Here is a 19,632-nt window from a genome sequence, read left to right on the forward strand (position 1 = left end):
CGCGGCCGGGGGAAGGCGGCTCCCGCCGGGCCCAGCGCGGCGGCGGATGGCGGGGGGGCCGCGCCCGGCGGGGGCCGGCGGGGGCGCCCGCTGAGCGGCGGCGGCGGCGGCGATGCCGAGGGGCCCGGCTCGGCGGGGCGCGCCCGCGGGGCCATGAGGGCGGGCTCCGGCCATGGCCCATGGCAGCGCGGCGGTCATGCTGAAGTGCGTGGTGGTGGGGGACGGCGCCGTGGGCAAGACGTGCCTGCTGATGAGCTACGCCAACGACGCCTTCCCCGAGGAGTACGTGCCCACCGTCTTCGACCACTACGCAGGTGAGCGGGCGGGGGGCCCCGCTACCGCCGGGGGCGGCTGCCGCGCTCTCCCCTCCCTCCTCCCTCCATCCCCTGGCCTTGCCCTGCCGGGGGGGCCGGCAGAGGGCTCGGCCGGGCTTGCCCCCCCTCACCCGCTGTGTTTCTCCCCCCTCGCAGTCAGCGTTACCGTCGGGGGCAAGCAGTACCTGCTGGGGCTGTACGACACCGCCGGCCAGGTGAGTGCCGAGCGCTGCCCGCGGACCCCCGGCCCCGTCCCCCCGCCCGGCGGCGATCCCGGCGCTGAAGTTATTCGCAGGGCTGTGGTCCGGGCTGGGCGGTTCAGAGGCGGGTTGGGGGGGTGGGGGGCGATTGGTAAAATCCGGCTTTAAAAGAAAGCCATCGATCCAACCTCGATTCCCGAGGGCGGGCAGGCGGAGACGGGCTTTATTTTTAGCGGTGCTGGGGCCGAGGCGCCACGGCATCGCCCGGCGCTGGGGTGGGGAGATGCCCGGCGCCTGCGGGGCAGTGACACCGCCGCTGGCCAGACCCCCTTCCCCGGGGTGCGACCCTCCTGCTCGCCTCCAGCTGGGGAAATGTGCCCCGTTCGGCACAGAGGGCACACGCTGCCTCAGCCGCCTCGGGTCGGATGGAGAGCCAAGCTGCCGCAGCTTGCCTTGGTTGTGGTTTACAGTACTCAAATAGCTACAAAGAGTTGTTCAAACTAAAGGTGGAAAATAATAACATGTAATTCTCAGTCACTGCCTTTGAGATAACCTGGGTTTCTTTTGCTGTCCTAGACAACTCAAGCGATTCATTTGGTTAAGATTATTACAGCCAGTAGTGAAAGATGCTGTGATGTCAGCGTGGCTCTTAAAGTAACTTTAATGATGGATAAAATACTGGATGTTTGGAGGGGTCACTGATCTAGTGGTTTCTAAAGGGCTCCATGATTCAGGTCTTCTCTTCTTTATTTTAACTTGCATGGCACCAGCGACGGTCCAAGTGCCGTCTCTGGGGTTAGACTACTTTCTGGGGATCCCTTATTTGAAATAGTTTGTGAAGGGCCTGACCCCAGGAGGTGGAGGCATGTCCCATGGAGGTGCAGAGCATATACGGAAATGCAGCATGGGTTTCTGTAAAGTCGTGTATTCCCTATATTAAAACTTCTTCTTGCAGCATGAGCATGTGCTTTGGTCTCACATGACCTCAGACATGCTTCCTTGTTGTAAAGAGCAACTAGTAAGACAATCTCACTGAACTCACATAGACTGAAGCTGTAATTTTTAACCATGTTGTTCCTATACTTAATTGAACAACTGCTGCCTGAATTAATGTACTATTTTGGATCTGCATAAAGCCTTGAGTTAGGGAATCAGCATTTAACCATTATATCTTTGTAAGCCTGAAATCAGTAAAAAAATTAATTCCACAAGAACTGTAGGAAACAGTGCCATTTCCAGAAAGCTGATACCCTGAAGGGTGAGACTCTTCCCACAAAGACTGACTTCATGCTTGTCATCTCACTGACGTAAACACAAACTAGTCAAATTTATGCCAATTAAGTGCATTTCTTATTACTATCATAGTCTTGGTTTTTAATAGTAATTGGTTCAGAACGTGGCTTTAATATGTTGCTTAAGTAGGTTGCAAAGTGAGGAGGACCTAGTGCTTTAGACAAAGCATTTGGTTAGTGTGCAGCTAATTATTTTTTTTATGATGAGCACTGGAGAGTGTGAAAGCGAGCCTAGCACTTCTGTACGTATGCACAGTTTATTTGGGGATGCCGTCTCAAACTGCTTGTGCTGGGCTTGTTGCTATTAATGTGAGTATGTGTTGTTAGCTCTGTGTAACCTTAACTAAGGTGGCTTTGTGGTACCCCACTCTGCCTGAATGTGCTGAGTGCAAACACAGGTGACCTTTGGCCTCCTCAAAAGTCAGTAGGGTAGCCAGTTTACCAAAAACAGCAAATTAAGGTGTTCCTGTTATACTAAGAAAAATCTTCTCAGTGTGAAGCTGAATATAGATAAAGTCAAGGTAAGCTTCTTTTTCCCCAGTTTTTGAAAAGCTGAAATCTTAATTTTGAATTCCAGGGCAGTTTTTGAGGCACCTAGAAATAGATCTTACTGGCCTGATTCAGGGAACCCTCAGTTCAAATAGGGTGTTTTAATGAGGCTACCTTTACAGATATATATGGTCTTGGCAAAGCTCCCCTTTTAGTCAGACCTGTGGTACTAATAAAATCTTTATCACTATCCCCATCCCACTTCAGCATGTTTGGGGAGTTGGTGGATGTCAGAGACTGCCCACGAGAGCCCCATCCAACATCCAGTACAACTAAAAAGGGAGTCTCTACCAAGACACTAGTCCAGCAACTTCATTCACTTAAAAGCTGCTTTGTCAGAGCAGCTGACAAGTCTGTCTTTCCAAAGCTATGCAATAATGGAAAGCTTACATTAAATCTTAAATATATATAGTAAACAGCAGAAAAGACATGAGTTGATGATGTCTTCTCTGGTACATGTCTGCTGCTTCCACAGACTTCTGTATGGATCAGATAGATTGCTGCCCAAAGTTGGGATTTCTATGTCAGCATACATCAGTGCTTTCATCTCTATTTCCGTCACTCACAAATAACTTTAAAATACTGGCCTGATAGTATTGTTTTATAAAACTTGGTTCTGTGTGATCACTGTGGTATCTAAGCAGTTCACAATCATCAGCATGTTTATGTTTCCAGCTCTGGATGAAGTAAATAGGTATACAATCTACAGATCTCAATTCCGAGGGAAGAGGAGTGATGGGGTTAATGAAAGTTCAGATAGTGACTTACTCCAAATCCATGCAGAAAGCCCATAGCAGAGAAAAGATTAAAAACAAGATTTTGATTCATAGCTAGTGCACAGCCGCTCATCACCCTGACATATTGGCTTATATTTGTGTGTGGGTCTCTTTAACTTGCGTGGTAATGTATTTAGCAACTTGTGACAGACTTTGCTTTGGCAGAGGAGTTGCAAGCTTTTGAGTTCATCCAGTACTCATTTCTAGCTTGCTTCTCACAACACACACAGGATCACATGTAGTAACTATAATGATGACATAAGGCCTCATATCTTTATGAGTTTAAAGTAGGTTGAAAAATAAATCTACTAAAATCCCATTTTTTCCCCGGTAATATATATAGCAAGGAAAAATGCCACTAGTGGTTCACAAAGTTCAATTTGTACACAGGCCTTTGGGTGTATGTGAGTTCAAGAAGGCTTTTCTCTGGCTGAAAATACTGAGGCCCTGGTTCAGCAGAAAATAGCCAGTACAGCTGCTGAGCTGTGGAGGCTCTGAGAGCCCATTTGGGTTGGCAGCTGTGGAGGCAGCCTCCCGTGTCAGGGAGGCGGGTGGGAATTTGGTGCCATTCCTCCAGCAATTCCTCCCAGAGGTGGAGCTAGCAGTTCCTTTAGGCCTTGCTGTGTGCACTGGGTGGGTTTAAAGCAGGTCTTGGTTTCCCCAGACAATGAGAACTGTGGAGCCTACCTGCATGGGAGACACATCAGTGCACTGAAGTGTAACCATGAGGTGCTTGTGATACCAGTGCTTGGATGCCTCTGGCTTTGCATCAGCCTCTTGTGGAGATGGTGTGTCAATACTGCTCTTATTGAACAGGGGTACATAGCAAAATCAGCTCGGGAAGACAACCATGGCTTCACCAGCGGTCTGTTAAGATCACCATATTGGAGTGTTTTGAACTGCTGGCAAGTGATTATTATTTTGCTCTTCCATGATATCAGAAGTAATGCTGCCAGCTCTTAAGATGTTAACATTTTTGGAGGAATGTCTGCAAGCACTAACAAAGAGGTGCCACATGTCCCCTTGCCATGTCCCAAGTGGTCAGAGTAAGTGGTAGGACACACAGGAATTGCCTTTTGGGGATCTGGCTCTATATCGAAGGCTGTTGTTTAAAATGACAGTTGGAGTCCATCCTTCTGCCAGTTCCTTCTGCTGTAGGATTTTAATTCATGGTGTCCCTTTCTTCCAACATGTGCTGACCACATACAGGGGGAAGTCTTGCTCTGCTCCTGTGCCTTTGCTGTAAAGGATGGTTGGGACCTAGAGGAAGGATGAGGGAGCTGCAGTAGCAGAGCCTGTACTACTTATGTTGCTCTGGGAAGAGAGGTGCTGAGGCATGGAGTGGCTGTTTGGCCAAGCATCTGGGCAGTGCAGAGGGGAGTAGAGTGAATCCTACTGCAGTGCAGTGCCTCATAATAACATTTATATACTTCAGCGTAACTTACAGTTGATACTAGTGGGGCATGGTTGGACAAAGCTGAGGAGAACTATGTTCCTTGGCTTTCTGTTTTTATATCTCTGCCTTAAATGCCCTAATACAGCATCTGATACAATGAAGCTCTTGGTGGCTTCTCACCTGTCACCAGAACAGTACCACAAAACATGGTATCCACAAGCACAGAACAAGCCACTTCTTTGCATGTCTCAGCTCAGGTGGTCACACTGGTGCAGCCACAGCCATCTTAATTCAGATACACTGATTTTTTGATTGTAACAGAAGTCCTGATGCTAAAGCAATTTTATGTTAAAGTTAGTCAGGCTGCTGAAGTGTATAAAGCTAACTCAATTATTAGGGAGATGAGTGTCTGCATTAAGAAGAGGTATAAAAACAAATGATTATAAATGTGAATGTGTCTGTGCGTGAGGTGTGTTTATTAAAATGGATTGTCCCCAAACCTGCGGTGGTTGCTACAAATAAATAGCAGTAATCTTTATACTCCTTGCTGGTTCTTTGACTTAGCTTTGGTAGGTAGCCTGGTTTAGCCCTAGGTACCACTCTAGGATCTTACTGAGAAGAGAGGCAGCTGTTGGTCTGTTGTGAAATAGAAATGCCCTCCTCAGAGCACACTGCTCCTTTTGAGTTGCCTCTACCAAGCAGCCGTAGCTCCAAATGTCAGCCAAGAGTGAAGCAGTCTCACACAATGCAAAACCTGCCACCCTTTACTGCAGAGGTGTAAACACCGAGACCTCCAACGTGATTTTGGCAGATCTAAACATGAAATGTTAGCAATTAACATCCTGTCCCCTTTCTGCCCCCGCAGTGCCTCCCTCCTCCCACATGCATTTTCCCTCGCTCCCTTTACATGTCCCAGCCGAGCTGGCAGCTGGCATTGGGAGGCTGTGAGCTCATGAGCTCACTCCCAGCCCAGCGTGCTGGCCTATGAGTAGCTCAGCCTCCACTGAAGCTGCTCTGTGCCTCAGGATGTTGCCAGCCACGTAGATTTAACAACTGGATGTATGCAGATAAAATAAAAACATGCCTAGATTCTCCCTTTGGAATTTATGTTTTTCAGCGTAAGAGGAGATGAAGTGCCTGAGCTAACAATCTCTGTGTTTAGAGCTCTCTAGATAAGAGTTTAAGCAAAGACAAGCTTTCTCTTTTACACCTTCAGATTGATTATTAAAAATGGCCTTGCAACAATAATACTGTCAGTGCAAAGCCTGCATCTAAACGCCTCTTCGTGAGCTGTGTGACTCATGCTTTGAAAGCACAGTAGCTTTCCTAGAAGGATAGGTAAGTACTGTTATCACCAGATGGGGAGTTGCAGAATGGGAGATGGTATTCTGAGTTCCCAGAAGCATCCACTAGATAGATGTTGGAAACTAAAGACAGTACATTTCATTTTCAGAGTGCCAAAAGCCCCACAGTACTTCTGAATAGTGACACTGAGTAATGTTAAAATCAAATCTAAGGGATACATTTGAAAATGTAGCTCCAGAATATCTTTGCCACATTAACAGCAAGCTGATGGCAGACAAAAATAAAGAGCATAAAGCAAACCAAGTTTGACAGTTTCTCTGAAATGTCAGGTTTTTATATGTTTAAAGCACATTTTTATGAAGACTACTGACCTAGGACAGACCCTTGCTAAACGTTGATTACATGGCCAAGTAAAAAGCCCTTTTTTCCCAGGTTAAGAGTCAGTAGAGATCCTTTACTTTGTGACAGAGCAGTGTCTGAATTTTACTAATATTTTATTTCTTTGCGGCACAGTGGCATCTTTCAATGCTATCCAAACATCACCAGCTAAAAAAGCAACACTGAATACAAATAGTTACTTCTCTTCCAGCACAATGTTATTGCGTATCCTCTTACTTCCCGAGTTCATTTTAAGATGGTGTGTGCACCTGCACTCAGCTGAGTATCATATAATCTACAGCTGTGCTGCAGGAGGCAGGGGTGATGGAATGGGACAACTGGGTAAGGTAGCATGCAGTTTTCCTGATAGAGAATATATGAGACCCAGGGAACTTTTGTCAGGTCCATACTCAGACTTCTCCATTGAAATCTGTTTCCTTTGCAAAGAGCTCTCTATACTTTGGTAAATACAAGTATTAAAAAAATGCAGGTTTCATTTATAGCCTAACTCCTGATTCAACCTCCAAACTACATCTTAAAAGAAACAAAATTTAGATGAGAGCACTGTCTCCATAGCACAGATGTGCAATGTAAAAGGGCTTACAGAGTGTTAGGGTCTAATCCAAAGCTCTGTGTTAGCTGGCACCCCATTGCTGATTTCAGTAAACTTTGTTCCTTTATTAAGAACACATGGACAAAGTGGATGTAAAACCTACTTCAGCAGGGTTTTGTCAGTCCTGGGTATTCAAAACGATGAGCCAGCTTTTCCTACCCACATACACTACTACCTAAAAAACCTAGGAAATTAAAACAGTTCTGCCCTTTGCTGCATGTGGGTTTTCTTTAAATCTTTGGCCTTCATCTATCTTCATATACCAACCTTTTTCTGTATCTGTGGGGTACTAGAAATTAATCTTTCATGTTAAGGTAAAAAGGATGTGCTTTTTCTGTATGGACTCCAGGAACCTGCTAATTAAGAAATAATATAAAGCTCACCAATTCCAAATCCTGCAGTTCTATTGTGGATTATGTACTTCAACATCTCAAAAATGGATGCTTTGGGGCAGACCTTCAGGACTTTTTTTAAGCCTCCAAATTAGCAGTTGCATTTCTAACAAAACTGCTCCTCCTCTAATGAGAAAAAATGCAAAATAAGCACACAGGAGAAGAACTGTGTCTTTTTACAACTCTGTTCTGTAGTTTTACAAGCAGTCTTATTTGTTTGAATTAGTGATTGGGTGAGTTGCATTAAGAAAAATGTCTGAATGCTACGTGACACTTTCAGCAGTTCTGAAGAGGTTGTGTCATTTGACACTTTACAGTTACTGTCCCCAGTCTGTTTTAATCCTGCTCCATGCTGCATCTGTGCTGTGGCACGTGTGCAATAATTCTTTGCTATGCCAGGCACTCGCTGGTGTGCACATAAAAATGCAGGTGGCAGCATTATTCTCCAGAGCAAAGCAACATCTGTCAGCATCCTAGGTGAGTATATTGCTTCACATGAATAAAACAGATTCAGAGTACCTCAGGCAGCTTGTGCTCTAAATTAGATGTAGTCACGAATGCTTTAACATCATCATTAGGACTTAATGCTAGCTCCTTGCTGGTCCAACTTCCAGTTGGGATTCAGTGTTGTAGTCAATAAGGGATGGATGCCAGGTGTGTTTTTAGTTATGGGATGTGTTTTTAGTTATGACCAAGAGATAGGCCAGCCATAGGCAGTGAGATGGCTTCCAAATTCCTCAGTTAAGAAAAACTACCGATGTTTTTTCTTTCAGTTGTTATAACATCTGCTGAGTGTTTTACCACACTCTTCAATAAAAGCTGTTAAGCCTAGACTTTATATAAAACAAGATGCAGAAGACTAAGGAACTCCTTTAATTCCAGCAACTCTTTTGCTGTCATGTGTTCACTCAAGGTGCATGTGATGGCCCTGGCACTCTCCTGAGAAGTTGAGTGATGGGTGCTAGTCTTGAGGAGGCAGTGAAACTGTAATCTTCTATCTGTTGCTCAACACTGGACTGAAGAATATGTTTTTAGGGCTTACTTGTAAAAGGTGAAAGGGAATGGGACACCTAGCTGATCGGTTTTGCTTGTCTGATCAGTCTTTATACAGGTAGCAAATTAAAAGACATGTCTGATATGATATGGATAACTATTAAACCAACTCTTCTATAGGCTGTTTTACCTGTGAGAACAGATCATATTCTTCTATGAAAATAAAGTGAGAATCCATCTTTCCAAAGAGCAGGTTCTGCAGGGCATCCTTCCAGATCTCCCATGTCAGGTGCATTTTATTTTTTAAACTTTGATTTGCCATATCTGAAGGAATGGAAAATCCTGACTGTTCATGGCTGCAGACACAACAACTGGGGTGAATTCCTGTCTTGGGGAAAATGGAAACCTGACATGGAAAGAATGCTGTTCATAAAGTCACTGACAGTGAGAAAGAAATGCACTGAAGGACTGAGATTTCTCATGGGCAAGGAGTGAAAAGGTTTGTCCATGGCAGCTACTCTGCCATTTCTTAGGAGCTCCATAGTGGGTAGACAACAGGTTAAAGTGAAGGTGTTCAGGTGAAACTGTGCCTGCAGTCAGTTGAATACATGTTCTGTTGATACAGATGCTGAAATAATAAGCCCTATAGAGAAAATCCAGGGACTTTCACTTTTAGAAAACCAAGAAGAAACCAGCAAGTTGAAGTTCTCATGGTGATGGAGAGAAGGGAGTGTGCTATTGAGAAAATCTAGGAAAGCAGTTTAGCATCATCACATGCCAAGATGTAGCATTTGGACAGTAGTAAATCCCATCTTAAGGCTAGGATCAAAACTAATCACTCAAAGGCAATTTTGTATATAATAAAAGAAATACTCTGTTCTTCCAGTCTCCAATGTTCTAAAATCCATTTTACTAGGCTCCATCTTCCAGCTAGTTAATTTCTCTCTATCCAGAAAATCTTTTCAGACATATAAGCAGCTGCACAGTTCTCAAATATGCCAGAAGGAAAGTTTTGTTATAAAAAAAAAGGTAACTCACAAACCCTGGGCTTTTTCAATGTATAATTCATATGTCCTTTGAATAGTCCTCCTCACAGGAATTCAGAAATGGATTTAGATCAGTTTACTTCATTTTTAGAATACAATGGAAGAGCACTTACTCTGCATACTTGCAGCCTTTTTTATAAATTAAAAATAGATGCTGGGCCCAAACCAGTAGCTCTTTGCACTCTCTGGGAAACCTGTGTGAACAAACCACAACAGGACAATTCTGCTTTCTCAAGCAATGCAAGCTGTATCCTCAGAAGCCTGTGAAGAGACGAAGGGTCTGTGGTGCACATTTCCCCTGCAGTCAGGGAATAATCACTGCATCTTTTCTGTTTTGTGTGTTTAAAAGCTAGGGGCTACAGATGTAGGCAAGTGAAAAATCAAATGCAGTCATCAGTGTAGCAGAGCCTGGGTCACAGAACTGGATAAGCAGACATTTTATGGCAATGCACTGTCAGTCCAAATTGCAGCTTTATGCCAAATGGTCCTGCATTAGTGGTGCCTTGTGAGTGGCAGTGCCAGGAAACCAGAATCCTGGGAGACGCTCCACCCTCCTTCCTTGCAAAGGGTGACAGTGTTACACAGCACAGACTGAAAAATTTGAAGAGTGTTTTTTAGCCAGGGAAGCAATTTGTGCTTGGCATGGGGCAGTGCAGGCCACTTCCCTCTCTCTCCTCCCCCACCAAGCATCTCGTAGAATCAGAAACCACAGGGTGATTCAGCGGAGTGAAGTCTGTTTCCTGGTGTGCTTTTGGAGTAAGCAGTTGCTTTCCAAACCTTCAGACAGAGGTTTTGCCTGGTGCTTGTGGCAAAGCTGCAGATCAGCCTTTCTTTCCAAACAATTTGGGGGAGATGGCAAGATGTGTCCAGAAGCATCTGTGAGCTGTTACTAAGTCCGCATGTTATGTACATCAGTCATTATGGTTGACTAGTTATGTTTTCCAAAATATTACAGGGGGCCTTCTGAAACAGAAACTTATTTTCAGGGAGGAAAGCTAAAAAACGCAGTCTTGAAGGACAGCTTTGAAATGCATTTCAAAAATTGAAATATGGCAATTCATAATGACAGAGGACTTCTGACTCTTGTTACTATGAAGTGGTTAAAACTTAGACTTTTACCTGGGATTTTACTCTGCAAAACTCTGCCTCACTGTGCCCCTCTGAGCAGTAGTGATTACCCTTTGCTGCGTGAAGGTTGGATTCCTCTGCCTGATGTCTATTTTTGGCTTCCCCTCTAAAAACAGATGGTTGGGAGTGAGAACCTCTTCTTACGATTGCTGTTGTAAGCTGTGAAAGCAACAGATGGTTACTAACACAGGGATCACAAACACAGAGGTTTTGAGCTCCAGTTTTTCTTCCAGTGGTGCAAGCTTTATTTTGTTTTCACCCATCTACTTATACCTCTTGGAACAGAAAATAGATTTATCAATGATATGTCAGTATAACAACTGAAGATGCATTGTTAAAATTTCATTCTTAAGCTGCAAAACGCATAAAATAATTACTTTGGTTCTTTCAGAACAAGACAATGAACATGGATTAAAACATGACACATCATAGGCCCCTGAGTCAGTGTTAATGACATATCAGAATTTGGTTTGTCCTATTTTCTTAAAAACACTAGCAAGGAAATAAAAATCAACCAGATAGAACTAGATTAACATTCTCCTCACAACTTGCAAGGGCAGATCTGAGAGACATGGACTTCCTCTAAGGTCTTGGTCAAGGTGCGGGAAGGTATTGGCTGCAAAGAACTAGTTGCCTTTCATCTCTCCAAAGTGGACAGAGACCCTAATACCATTTCAGAGGACAGGAGGCCTGTGGTCTCACACTACTGACAGAGGGGTAAGGACCTCTGTCTGTGTGTCTATCACGCCAACTTCAAGCCGGGAGGAGCGTGATACCATAAATCAGGGGAGCTACAAGGTCTCTATGACAGAATCTCTGTAAGTCTGTGCCTCACACTTCAGTGTTCTAATAAATATATGGAAATAGTGCTTTTTGTAGGTCAAAAAGGCTGTCCAGAAATTATTATACTCCATTTTGTCTGAGTTTATTTTTGTTTTGTTTTGTTTTAAATATCTCACTGCACATAAGCTGTGTACATCAAAGGCTTTTGGAGTGCTTTGCAAAGACTAATGCATTATTAAGCTAGTAAACCCCTACAGATGGAAAGATGCAAATAGAGAGAGGATAATGATTTGCTCAGGACTATATACTGTGTCAGTGGCAGAATTTGGAACACAGTTTGTGTGGTTTTAGCTCTGTCTTAGCTGATATCCACAGAACTGGGCAAAAGTATTACTTCAAAGTCAAAATCTAATGCATGACTTGAAACAGGACACTGTGTTCTGCTTTCGGTCTGAGCAAACCCATGAAATGAAGAATATTATAAAGCTGTGGAATGCAATACCCATTCTTCAGTCTCCATACAAAAAGCTTCTCAAGATCTCTATTTCTGAACAGGTAAATGTTGGAAATAGCCAGATTTTGGACATGTTAGAGCTCATCCACTCCACCATCCAAAATTCAGTATTCAAGTACGAGGCAGCAGAAAATCTCAGGCAGATTATTAAGTACTGTAACACGGAAAAGGAGACCTACAGGATAGATTTTAAGGAACCAAGATAAAGACAATGCTAGACACACCTTCAGCTTACCATAAGAAGATATGGCAATTTAAAAGTCTGAATTTCCATTCTCCACACTAAAAACAAAACCCCCCACTTGTAGTTGAGAAGCCAAGTCCTTAGTTCCTTCATCTCATCTCCTTTTTCATGTGTGTTGTGTACTGGCAGCTGTCCTGGGTTTCCACAGGGGTACTAGGGAAATGATGAACAGCTCTGCTAAAGTGTCATGTCTTTTAGTGGGATCACAGCTCCATAGAATATTAATTAAGTCAACATTCTTGTGTCCAATTTTGTTTGAAGTTATTACAGCCCTTGTATTTTCTGTATTCACCTGCTTCAGCAAACCATATTTCTAAGCTCTAGAGTATGTTGGAGAATCAGCTGTTTCACTATTATGCCCTGGAGTTTTTGAGACTTACATTGACTATTTCAATCCTCTTTCTTGCCCATCTTATTCATATTCTTAAAATATTCCTGCTAATATCCTTAAAATTTTTAAAGGATAAATATATATTCAGTTCATCCCCCAATCAGATTGTCTAATTAGTGTAATTGCTGTATAGTGTGGTGTGCACATGCACTCAAATTAGAATTTAAGTTGACTGGCTAGTATAATCAATTTTGCCATTGCATTTAATTTTAGAATAAACCACATTTATTTCCCTTACACTAGATTCAGGGAATAAATTATAGCTGAAGCAATAAGATTTTTCCAGGCTTCTCTAATATTCAGTCTAAATTAATTTGTTATTTCATATTATTCTACCAACTGTGGGTAGCAGTTATGTTGGCCCAATACATCAGAGAAAGTTTACAGGTCTTATTGCTGTTTCTGAGGGATTGTTGGAGGCAGAAGGAGTCTTTAAGCACAGATGTCTACTAGATACTGACAAAATTTAAGCAGGGTTTCTCCCAGGACTCAGGACCAGTCCAATCATGTGGTGGGAGGCATTGTTAGAACTACTGGCACTATTAGGATCAATGCAAACCTCATTCAGAGCACAGACAAGGTTTGAAGGAGAGCCTGAGAGCAAGATGTTTCAAGCAGCAGGACTGGTGGATATAGCCAAATTTTCTGATAATTTAAGGAAGCTTAAATGCAGTGAAGCCACTCTAGCAAATACCACACACATCTCTGGCTGTGGTACATGATGTATCCAATCACATTGTATTTGCCTTCTGTTTAACTTCTTAATTACACTGGATGGACCCACAGCTTGCCAGTGCAAGTGGGACAGGGTATAAATCAAAAGGCACATAAACAAATCCAGGAGCAGGAAAGGAGTTCAACCTGAGACAGGCTTTAAGACAATGATTAATATTTGCTATGAATAAAAGGTCCATCTGTAATTTGAAATGGATTAACTAAAGAGCTGTTTTAAGGTTAATGGACTAACTAATTTCTGGTGACAGTGAAATGCTTTATCCATTCCAGCATTTAGTGCAGGCAGTATTCTAGTTATCCTAATCCAGATATGAGATTTTTAGAAAATATAGAGTATAGGGATGGCAGCTCTTTGGTGGTAGGAACAAATTACAGCTTTTAACTAGATTTTTTTAAAAACACAACTTATTCACTAATACCCCACATATGATTTAGAGCTGAATTTCAGAGCAACTGAGAGATCCACTGCGTGTTCTTTCATGCAGTTTTTGTACTCCAGGGAACAGAGTAATTGGTAGTTGGGAAGCTTCTTTTAGGATTTTAATCTCCACCCCGCAAAACAGAGTGCAACCCTGAGGAAGATCTAGCTATATTCAGTAGTAGAAGTGAAACGTAAAATACATACCTAAAAAAAGCCAACAGAATTTTAAAGAGTTTCAACTTCCCTGTGTTGATGTTTTGAAGTTATTTCTGCTTTCTATGATGAATGTCCACAGATTTGGAAAAGACAGGGTTACTGGTTTTTTTCTTCTGAATCAGGGCAAGAGCCTGACACTGGTAGGGAAAAGGCCTGTCAAATGTCCTAGTTTTGAAGTGGTGTCAGGTACTGTGGTTGTGAAATTGGGAAGCCATGTCAACAATTAAGCATGCTCTAACTAATTGACAAGCCTGTGTACAAAACTAGAGTGGATACTCAAAATGGCACAAGTATGACAAGTAACACTCACCTCTTTGCTACTGCAGAATTTCTGCCTGTGCTTGTCTTTCCTCCAGTTCATGAGAATAACAGCTCTCTTCCCATAGCTGTTGACTTTCAAATGAAAAGATGAGCCAAGCAGAAACTGTTCTGAGGAAGTTCTCACACTATTTCTGAAATTTCAGTAACCAGGTTTAAAACCTAACAAATCAATGCAGGGTATTTTTGAGGCTGTGACTATAGGTTAATAACATGTTAATGTGGTTGTTGCCAAGGAAACAAAAAATTAATTTTCTGGCTCATTTCAAAATTGGACTTGAATTACATTTCTGTCTCTATGTTTAATGAACGAATCATTGCAATATTTGTGAGATTTACTTAAGATGGGGAGTTTACATGGGGAAGAGGGAAACTGCTGCAGCAGCCCTAATAAACTGCTGCTCACTGTGGAAGGTATAAATCCAGCAGTAGTCAGTGTCTCTGCAATGCCTGGGCTCAGTCTTAGTTATCTATGTTCCAAAAACCACCACAATTCTATGGTAGGAATGGTAAGGCATTGGTTCAGTGCCAAAGACCAAAGGAAGCCTTGCAGAGAAGCTGGGGCATGTTCCCTCTGGCTGTTGGCTAAAACATAGGGCAAAAATCCACTCTCTGGCTTGCCAGAGAGAACTGCTTTACAACAGGGGCAATGCTCCCAGGTACTTGTCTTGCCACAGTATTGTACACCCTGGCAGTAGGACTGCTGGCTTTAAATGCTGAGGCTCTAAATGTCCTAAACAATCTTTTCACACTAGCTCCTCCCCCATGCTCCCAACAAACAAACAAACACATTAATATTCCACTGATAGTATTCTTGATCCTGAATTTCTGTCCATATGATCCTTTGCTGGGTTTGTTAATAGAAAGCACAGTCTAGACAAAAGAGGTCCATACTGATCCTTCTTGCTGTCCTGAACACTAGGAACAGGACTGTAAGGTTTCTAAGAGACAAGGAAAATTCTAAGGAGGGCTTTATATATTACCTCTGTGTATGATCCAAAACAGAACATTTAAGTGCATCAAATAGCCTTAATCTAGCCTAGCTTTGTATAACCTGGATGACTCTACAGCAGTCACACCTGCTCATTTCTCTACAAATACTAATCTTTGATCTGCAAGTATGTTTGAACTGTAAGCCTTTTGGTTTTTTCCTTAAATGAAAACTTTTTGAATGGTAATATTCTGTATATTCTCATAGAGAAGCAAGTTTCTATCATTTTTCAAAATATTTATATTCACATATAGTTATCTTCATATGTAGATTTTGGTCTAACAGTGACACTAACTAACCTGGAATAGTTTTAAACATTCAGAAAGTTTGCCTCAACAATCTTAATACAAATACAAATAGTGAATACAAATGTTAAAATACAGGCAACAATTTAATATTGCAGATAACAGAATTTTTCTTCCTTAGGAAGACTATGATCGTCTGAGACCTTTATCTTACCCTATGACCGATGTCTTCCTTATCTGCTTCTCAGTGGTAAACCCTGCTTCATTTCAAAATGTGAAGGAAGAGTGGGTACCGGAGTTGAAGGAATATGCACCTAATGTTCCCTTTTTACTAGTAGGAACACAGGTATATTTGGTTCTGTCCTACTTTATTTGAACAATTAGGATCATTATGTGGTGCCTTTACACTGGGCTGGAAGTTGAGGCCCAACAGGACCTGAGCAGCACCTCCTTCTGCCTTTGGAGGAACAACCCTTACCGGTGGCAGAAAAACACAGATATGTGTTTTTCCCCAATGAGCTATCTCCATTAAAAAAAACTAAACTTATGTCCATTGTAAGCACGGTGGCAAGATGGGCTGCATGTCTCCCATGTGACTTTGTAAAAAGTCATGGGACTTACAGAACAAAATTGTCTGCTCGTGCCCATGTTACTGGAATTACTTGGGTGTACAGCCATTAGTCACATGCAGTATTTGCTGAAGCAAAGGAAAAGGGGAGAAGTGAGACAATTTCCTCTTGCTTCTTGTGGGTAGTGGACTGGGCTTCATTTATGAAGCAACCCACATATCGGTGTTACCTTTGGGTTAATCTTTCTGCCACTTCATTTAGTATTCTAAGATGATCACATCTAATTGAAGTGCTGAATTAAAGAATAAATGTTTCTCCTTCTGGATTAACATTTCACAGCTTAAATTTAGGGCTTTTGAATCAGGAAGGGTCCACAATCTGAATCGTGGCATGGCTCCATTTTTATAGAGATAATATTCTATTGAGCAATTCTCCTTTAAAAAGAGGGTATCATATTGCCTGCTGACTTTTGTTTAGAGAAAGTATTCCAGCATGACTTCAATCTTTCTTGCTAGATTGATCTCCGTGATGACCCAAAAACTCTGGCAAGACTGAATGATATGAAAGAGAAGCCCGTATCTGTGGAGCAAGGACAGAAGTTAGCAAAAGAGGTAAACCGGATACTCCTAAATGAAACCAAGTAACACAGAACAACATTAACAACAAAATACCCCTATTTCTACTTGTCTTTCTTTACCACTTTTTGCATATCTTTTAGCAGTCCACATATGAAATCTTGTGACTGCTTACCAGTTAACAACAATTACATACATTAATGAATATAGGGAAAAGCAGACCTATGCAATTACACTTTCTTGTCAGTAATAGTTCTAATTTTTAGTGTAGACACTGGTAAAAGCTATACAAGCCATATAAATATTAGACAAAGATAATTAAAATTCACAGGCTGGTTGAGGTTGGAAGGGAAATCTCCTGATCAAGCAAAATGTTGGAAGCATCTTCTGGACATTATTTGAAAATATTATAGTACCATTGTAACTACTGTGTGGATAATGCTTATCAGGACACCTACAGAGCCTTTATTTTTTAAACACAAATGGGTCACGTAATTATTTTTTGCTTTTTAATTATCAACCATATCTTAGGCCTCCACTGCCAATCTAAAGAAGTTATTTGTTTCCCACAGAAACCAACCAGCTTAAATATCTTCCAGATCTTTGGATGAAAGACAAATCTTATTTTCTCCTACAGGGGGTGCACATGCAGATAACTTTTTTAGATTGCAGCCATTGTGATGTTGCTATGGAGGGGGGTGGGAAGCAGAAGTGCCGAGATGGAATTGAACAGCTGAGCCATACTGCAATTGAATTAACTTATTTTCTTGACAGATAGGAGCCTACTGCTATGTGGAGTGTTCAGCTTTAACACAGAAAGGACTGAAGACTGTTTTTGATGAAGCTATTATAGCCATTCTAACTCCAAAGAAACACACAGTGAAGAAGAGAATAGGCTCAAGATGCATAAACTGCTGTTTGATCACGTGAGAGACATTTGACAATGGCCAGGCTTACTGTGAAATTCTACTGATTTTAACTACAATGCATTAAGTACAAAGTGAATTTGTTCCAGGTTTGAAAGTTAAACCTACGATTCTGCCTTCTACAACCAGTGAAATCCAGAGGAATAAAATCACTCAACGAACTTGTAATAAGAAGCCACCATATCTGTTACAAATATTTTATTCAGACTGGAAGGTACAATCTCTCAGGGTTATACAGTCTAGAGGAAGTAAAAACTGCACCATGCTGAAATGGCATCTATGTGATTTTATTGAGTGGAGATGCTTGGCCTGAAATACTCAAACTGAATTTGGACAGTCTTCTGCTTTGACTATATATATATATATATATCTTAAAAAAAACCAACTTTTGCACAGTCTGTATGGAATCTGCACAAAGAAATACCTTGTCTCTTTTTGCTCCAGTTATCTGCTTTTGTATGTAAGCTGCTTTCGGTTCCAGTGTATCCACAGAGGTGCAATAATCAGACCAGCCATATAGCCAAAGGTAGCTCCAAGGGAACAGGAAATGGGCCATACCTGAGGGGAGAACGCAAGGCAAAAGCAGACAATGAGGAAAATGTCTGTGGTTTTTTGTACTTTACGAGCACAAAGTCTAGGTATTGAAAGACAGTAGTCTTATTCTACTTTAAAGCTTGATGTGCTTTCCTAAAAATGCCAAAAGCGTAACAATCATCTTCATGAACACTAAATGCTGTTGTACAGTTTTTAATTAATATGCATTAAAATGTAGGCAGGCTTCTGGCTATTGCAGACTTTAGTTTGATAGTCCAAAAACTATGTGGAAAAAAAACCCCTTAGAAGTATTTATATCCCCTGAAGCATTCAGCAGCCCTAACTTCCTACTCTGCTGCACACATTTGGATACCTACAGATTTCTCAGTAATTTCTCCTTTCAATCTCTCATGGTGTGATGAAACTTTTAGGTGTGCATAGATGAACTAGTATTCAAATAAGGCCAGAGATGGATAGAGGTTTGTTGACTTTTTTTCTTTGAAAAGTATGTAAAAGGGTAAAATTCCATCTGATGGAAACCTGGGAGGGAACACAAAATTGGAAGCTGACTGAACATCTTGCACCCAGATCATCAAACTTGTAGTAAGTCAGTTACATCAGAGAGCTTTAATTATATGTTCTATTTTCTAGTATAAGAAAGGGAAGCTAACTCAATAAAGCTGTAAAGCTGACTAACAAACCATCTTGAAAGGAGCCAGAGTAGTAATGGAATTCTCCCTGGCCCCCTTTTTTTTTTTTTTTCATTTGGTATTGATTTCCAGGAAGGATTGGCCAAATCAAGACTTAACCAGTTTGCCATCAGATGTAGCTTGTAGCTTATAGTACCAGTCCACTACATACTGCATTTGATGAAAGTCTCAACTAAGGTGGTGATCAATTTATTTTAGAATAAACAGAATTCCCAGGCATCCTCAAAATTTTCCTGTGTTTGGGTTTTTTGGGTTTTTTTTTGTAAGGACAGTTTTGCAGTTCCTTCTGTACACCGCATATTCATAACGTGAGTACAGACTGGACTCCCTATTCTTTTGGTTTTGAAATTAAGGGGGATATCTCCCCCCTCTACAGTACTTGAGACTAAGAAATGCACTAGACAATAGAGGAAATATCCCAATCTCCAGCCTTCTTTTCTACTTCACTTTGACTTGCAATTCATGAATATCAAATGAACTTACTCTTAAGGTACTGGTTCCTCCTTTCATTCATCTTCCTAGCTCTCATTCTTCTCTTTACTTCATTATCACTTAAAAGAATATATTTGTTCACATCCTTTGATCATGAGAATTTTAACTATGAATAAGAGTAATGTATTTTGTCCTCTGCTCTTTCATCTTCAATCTCCTCTGTTGTTTCATCTTCACATTCCTTAGCATTTACAGCTTTATGTTATTTGGAGGTCTTAAGGAGTGTAGCAAAGATGACTATTAAACAAGGTGCCTTAGGTACTCTTTATTGACCTTGTTTCATTCTTTCACTTTCATACATTCTGTCTCTGCTGCTTGTTTTTGTTGCTGAGCATTTCAGCAGTTGCCTCTCAAGCCAAAGATTTGCTTGTTTTCATTCATTTACTGTGCATTGTACATCATCTATAAAAAGCCTTGAGAGGCTTTGGCATGGTAAGGTACTGCATATATTTGAAACTCACATAAGTTCGTGGCCTTGGCTAAACTTACACTTCAGGTAGGTCTTTTCAACTTTTAAATGAAATGTAATTATTTCTAGCATTTTGCATATTACACACATCTAAAGGACAAAACAATAAAAAAGTCC

At 41.6% G+C, this 19,632-nt stretch overlaps 2 protein-coding genes and 1 long non-coding RNA gene across 6 annotated transcripts in view; 1 reads left to right on the top strand and 2 right to left on the bottom strand.

Moving 5' to 3' along the window:
• On the top strand, nt 1–17,438 carry RHOQ (ras homolog family member Q). Of its 3 annotated transcripts, none has more exons than XM_033055346.2 (5): nt 1–314; nt 471–529; nt 15,422–15,586; nt 16,325–16,420; nt 17,159–17,438. In XM_033055346.2, the coding sequence occupies exons 1-5, from the start codon at nt 173–175 to the stop codon at nt 17,312–17,314; spliced, it is 618 nt and encodes a 205-aa protein (XP_032911237.1). In that variant the 5' UTR covers nt 1–172; the 3' UTR covers nt 17,315–17,438. The 3 variants fall into 3 exon arrangements, with proteins under 3 accessions (XP_032911237.1, XP_032911238.1, XP_032911239.1); XM_033055347.1 differs by having other exon boundaries at nt 135–314; nt 15,489–15,586; XM_033055348.2 differs by having other exon boundaries at nt 135–314; nt 17,163–17,273.
• LOC116994002 lies at nt 10,591–15,455 on the bottom strand. The gene is made up of 2 exons (XR_004417399.2): nt 13,997–15,455; nt 10,591–11,854 (listed from the first exon to the last, which is right to left on the bottom strand). It is a non-coding gene; the product is annotated as an uncharacterized LOC116994002 (long non-coding RNA).
• PIGF (phosphatidylinositol glycan anchor biosynthesis class F) overlaps nt 15,593–19,632 on the bottom strand; it is a 20,825-nt gene continuing 16,785 nt past the window's right edge. Inside the window, exons 6-7 of one of the 2 annotated variants that reach the window (XM_033055345.1) lie at nt 17,735–17,868; nt 15,593–16,388 (exon numbers count right to left, since the gene is read on the bottom strand). In XM_033055345.1, coding sequence (XP_032911236.1) covers nt 17,755–17,868 — 114 coding nt within the window. In that variant the 3' untranslated portion in view covers nt 15,593–16,388; nt 17,735–17,754. Of the gene's footprint in view, nt 16,389–17,493; nt 17,869–19,632 lie in introns of those variants that run through there. The other variant, XM_033055344.1, reaches the window with a different exon arrangement.

This window comes from Catharus ustulatus, chromosome 3 (assembly GCF_009819885.2).
Source record: "Catharus ustulatus isolate bCatUst1 chromosome 3, bCatUst1.pri.v2, whole genome shotgun sequence".
In the NCBI taxonomy this organism is placed as follows: domain Eukaryota; kingdom Metazoa; phylum Chordata; class Aves; order Passeriformes; family Turdidae; genus Catharus; species Catharus ustulatus.

Excerpts from the sequence above, each read along its gene's own strand:
- RHOQ (XM_033055346.2), top strand. The coding sequence starts at position 173 with ATGGCCCATGGCAGCGCGGCGGTCATGCTGAAGTGCGTGGTGGTGGGG. Across the intron at positions 530-15,421 it reads TGTACGACACCGCCGGCCAG|GAAGACTATGATCGTCTGAG; the intron begins GTGAGTGCCGAG and ends TTTCTTCCTTAG. Across the intron at positions 16,421-17,158 it reads GACAGAAGTTAGCAAAAGAG|ATAGGAGCCTACTGCTATGT; the intron begins GTAAACCGGATA and ends TTTTCTTGACAG.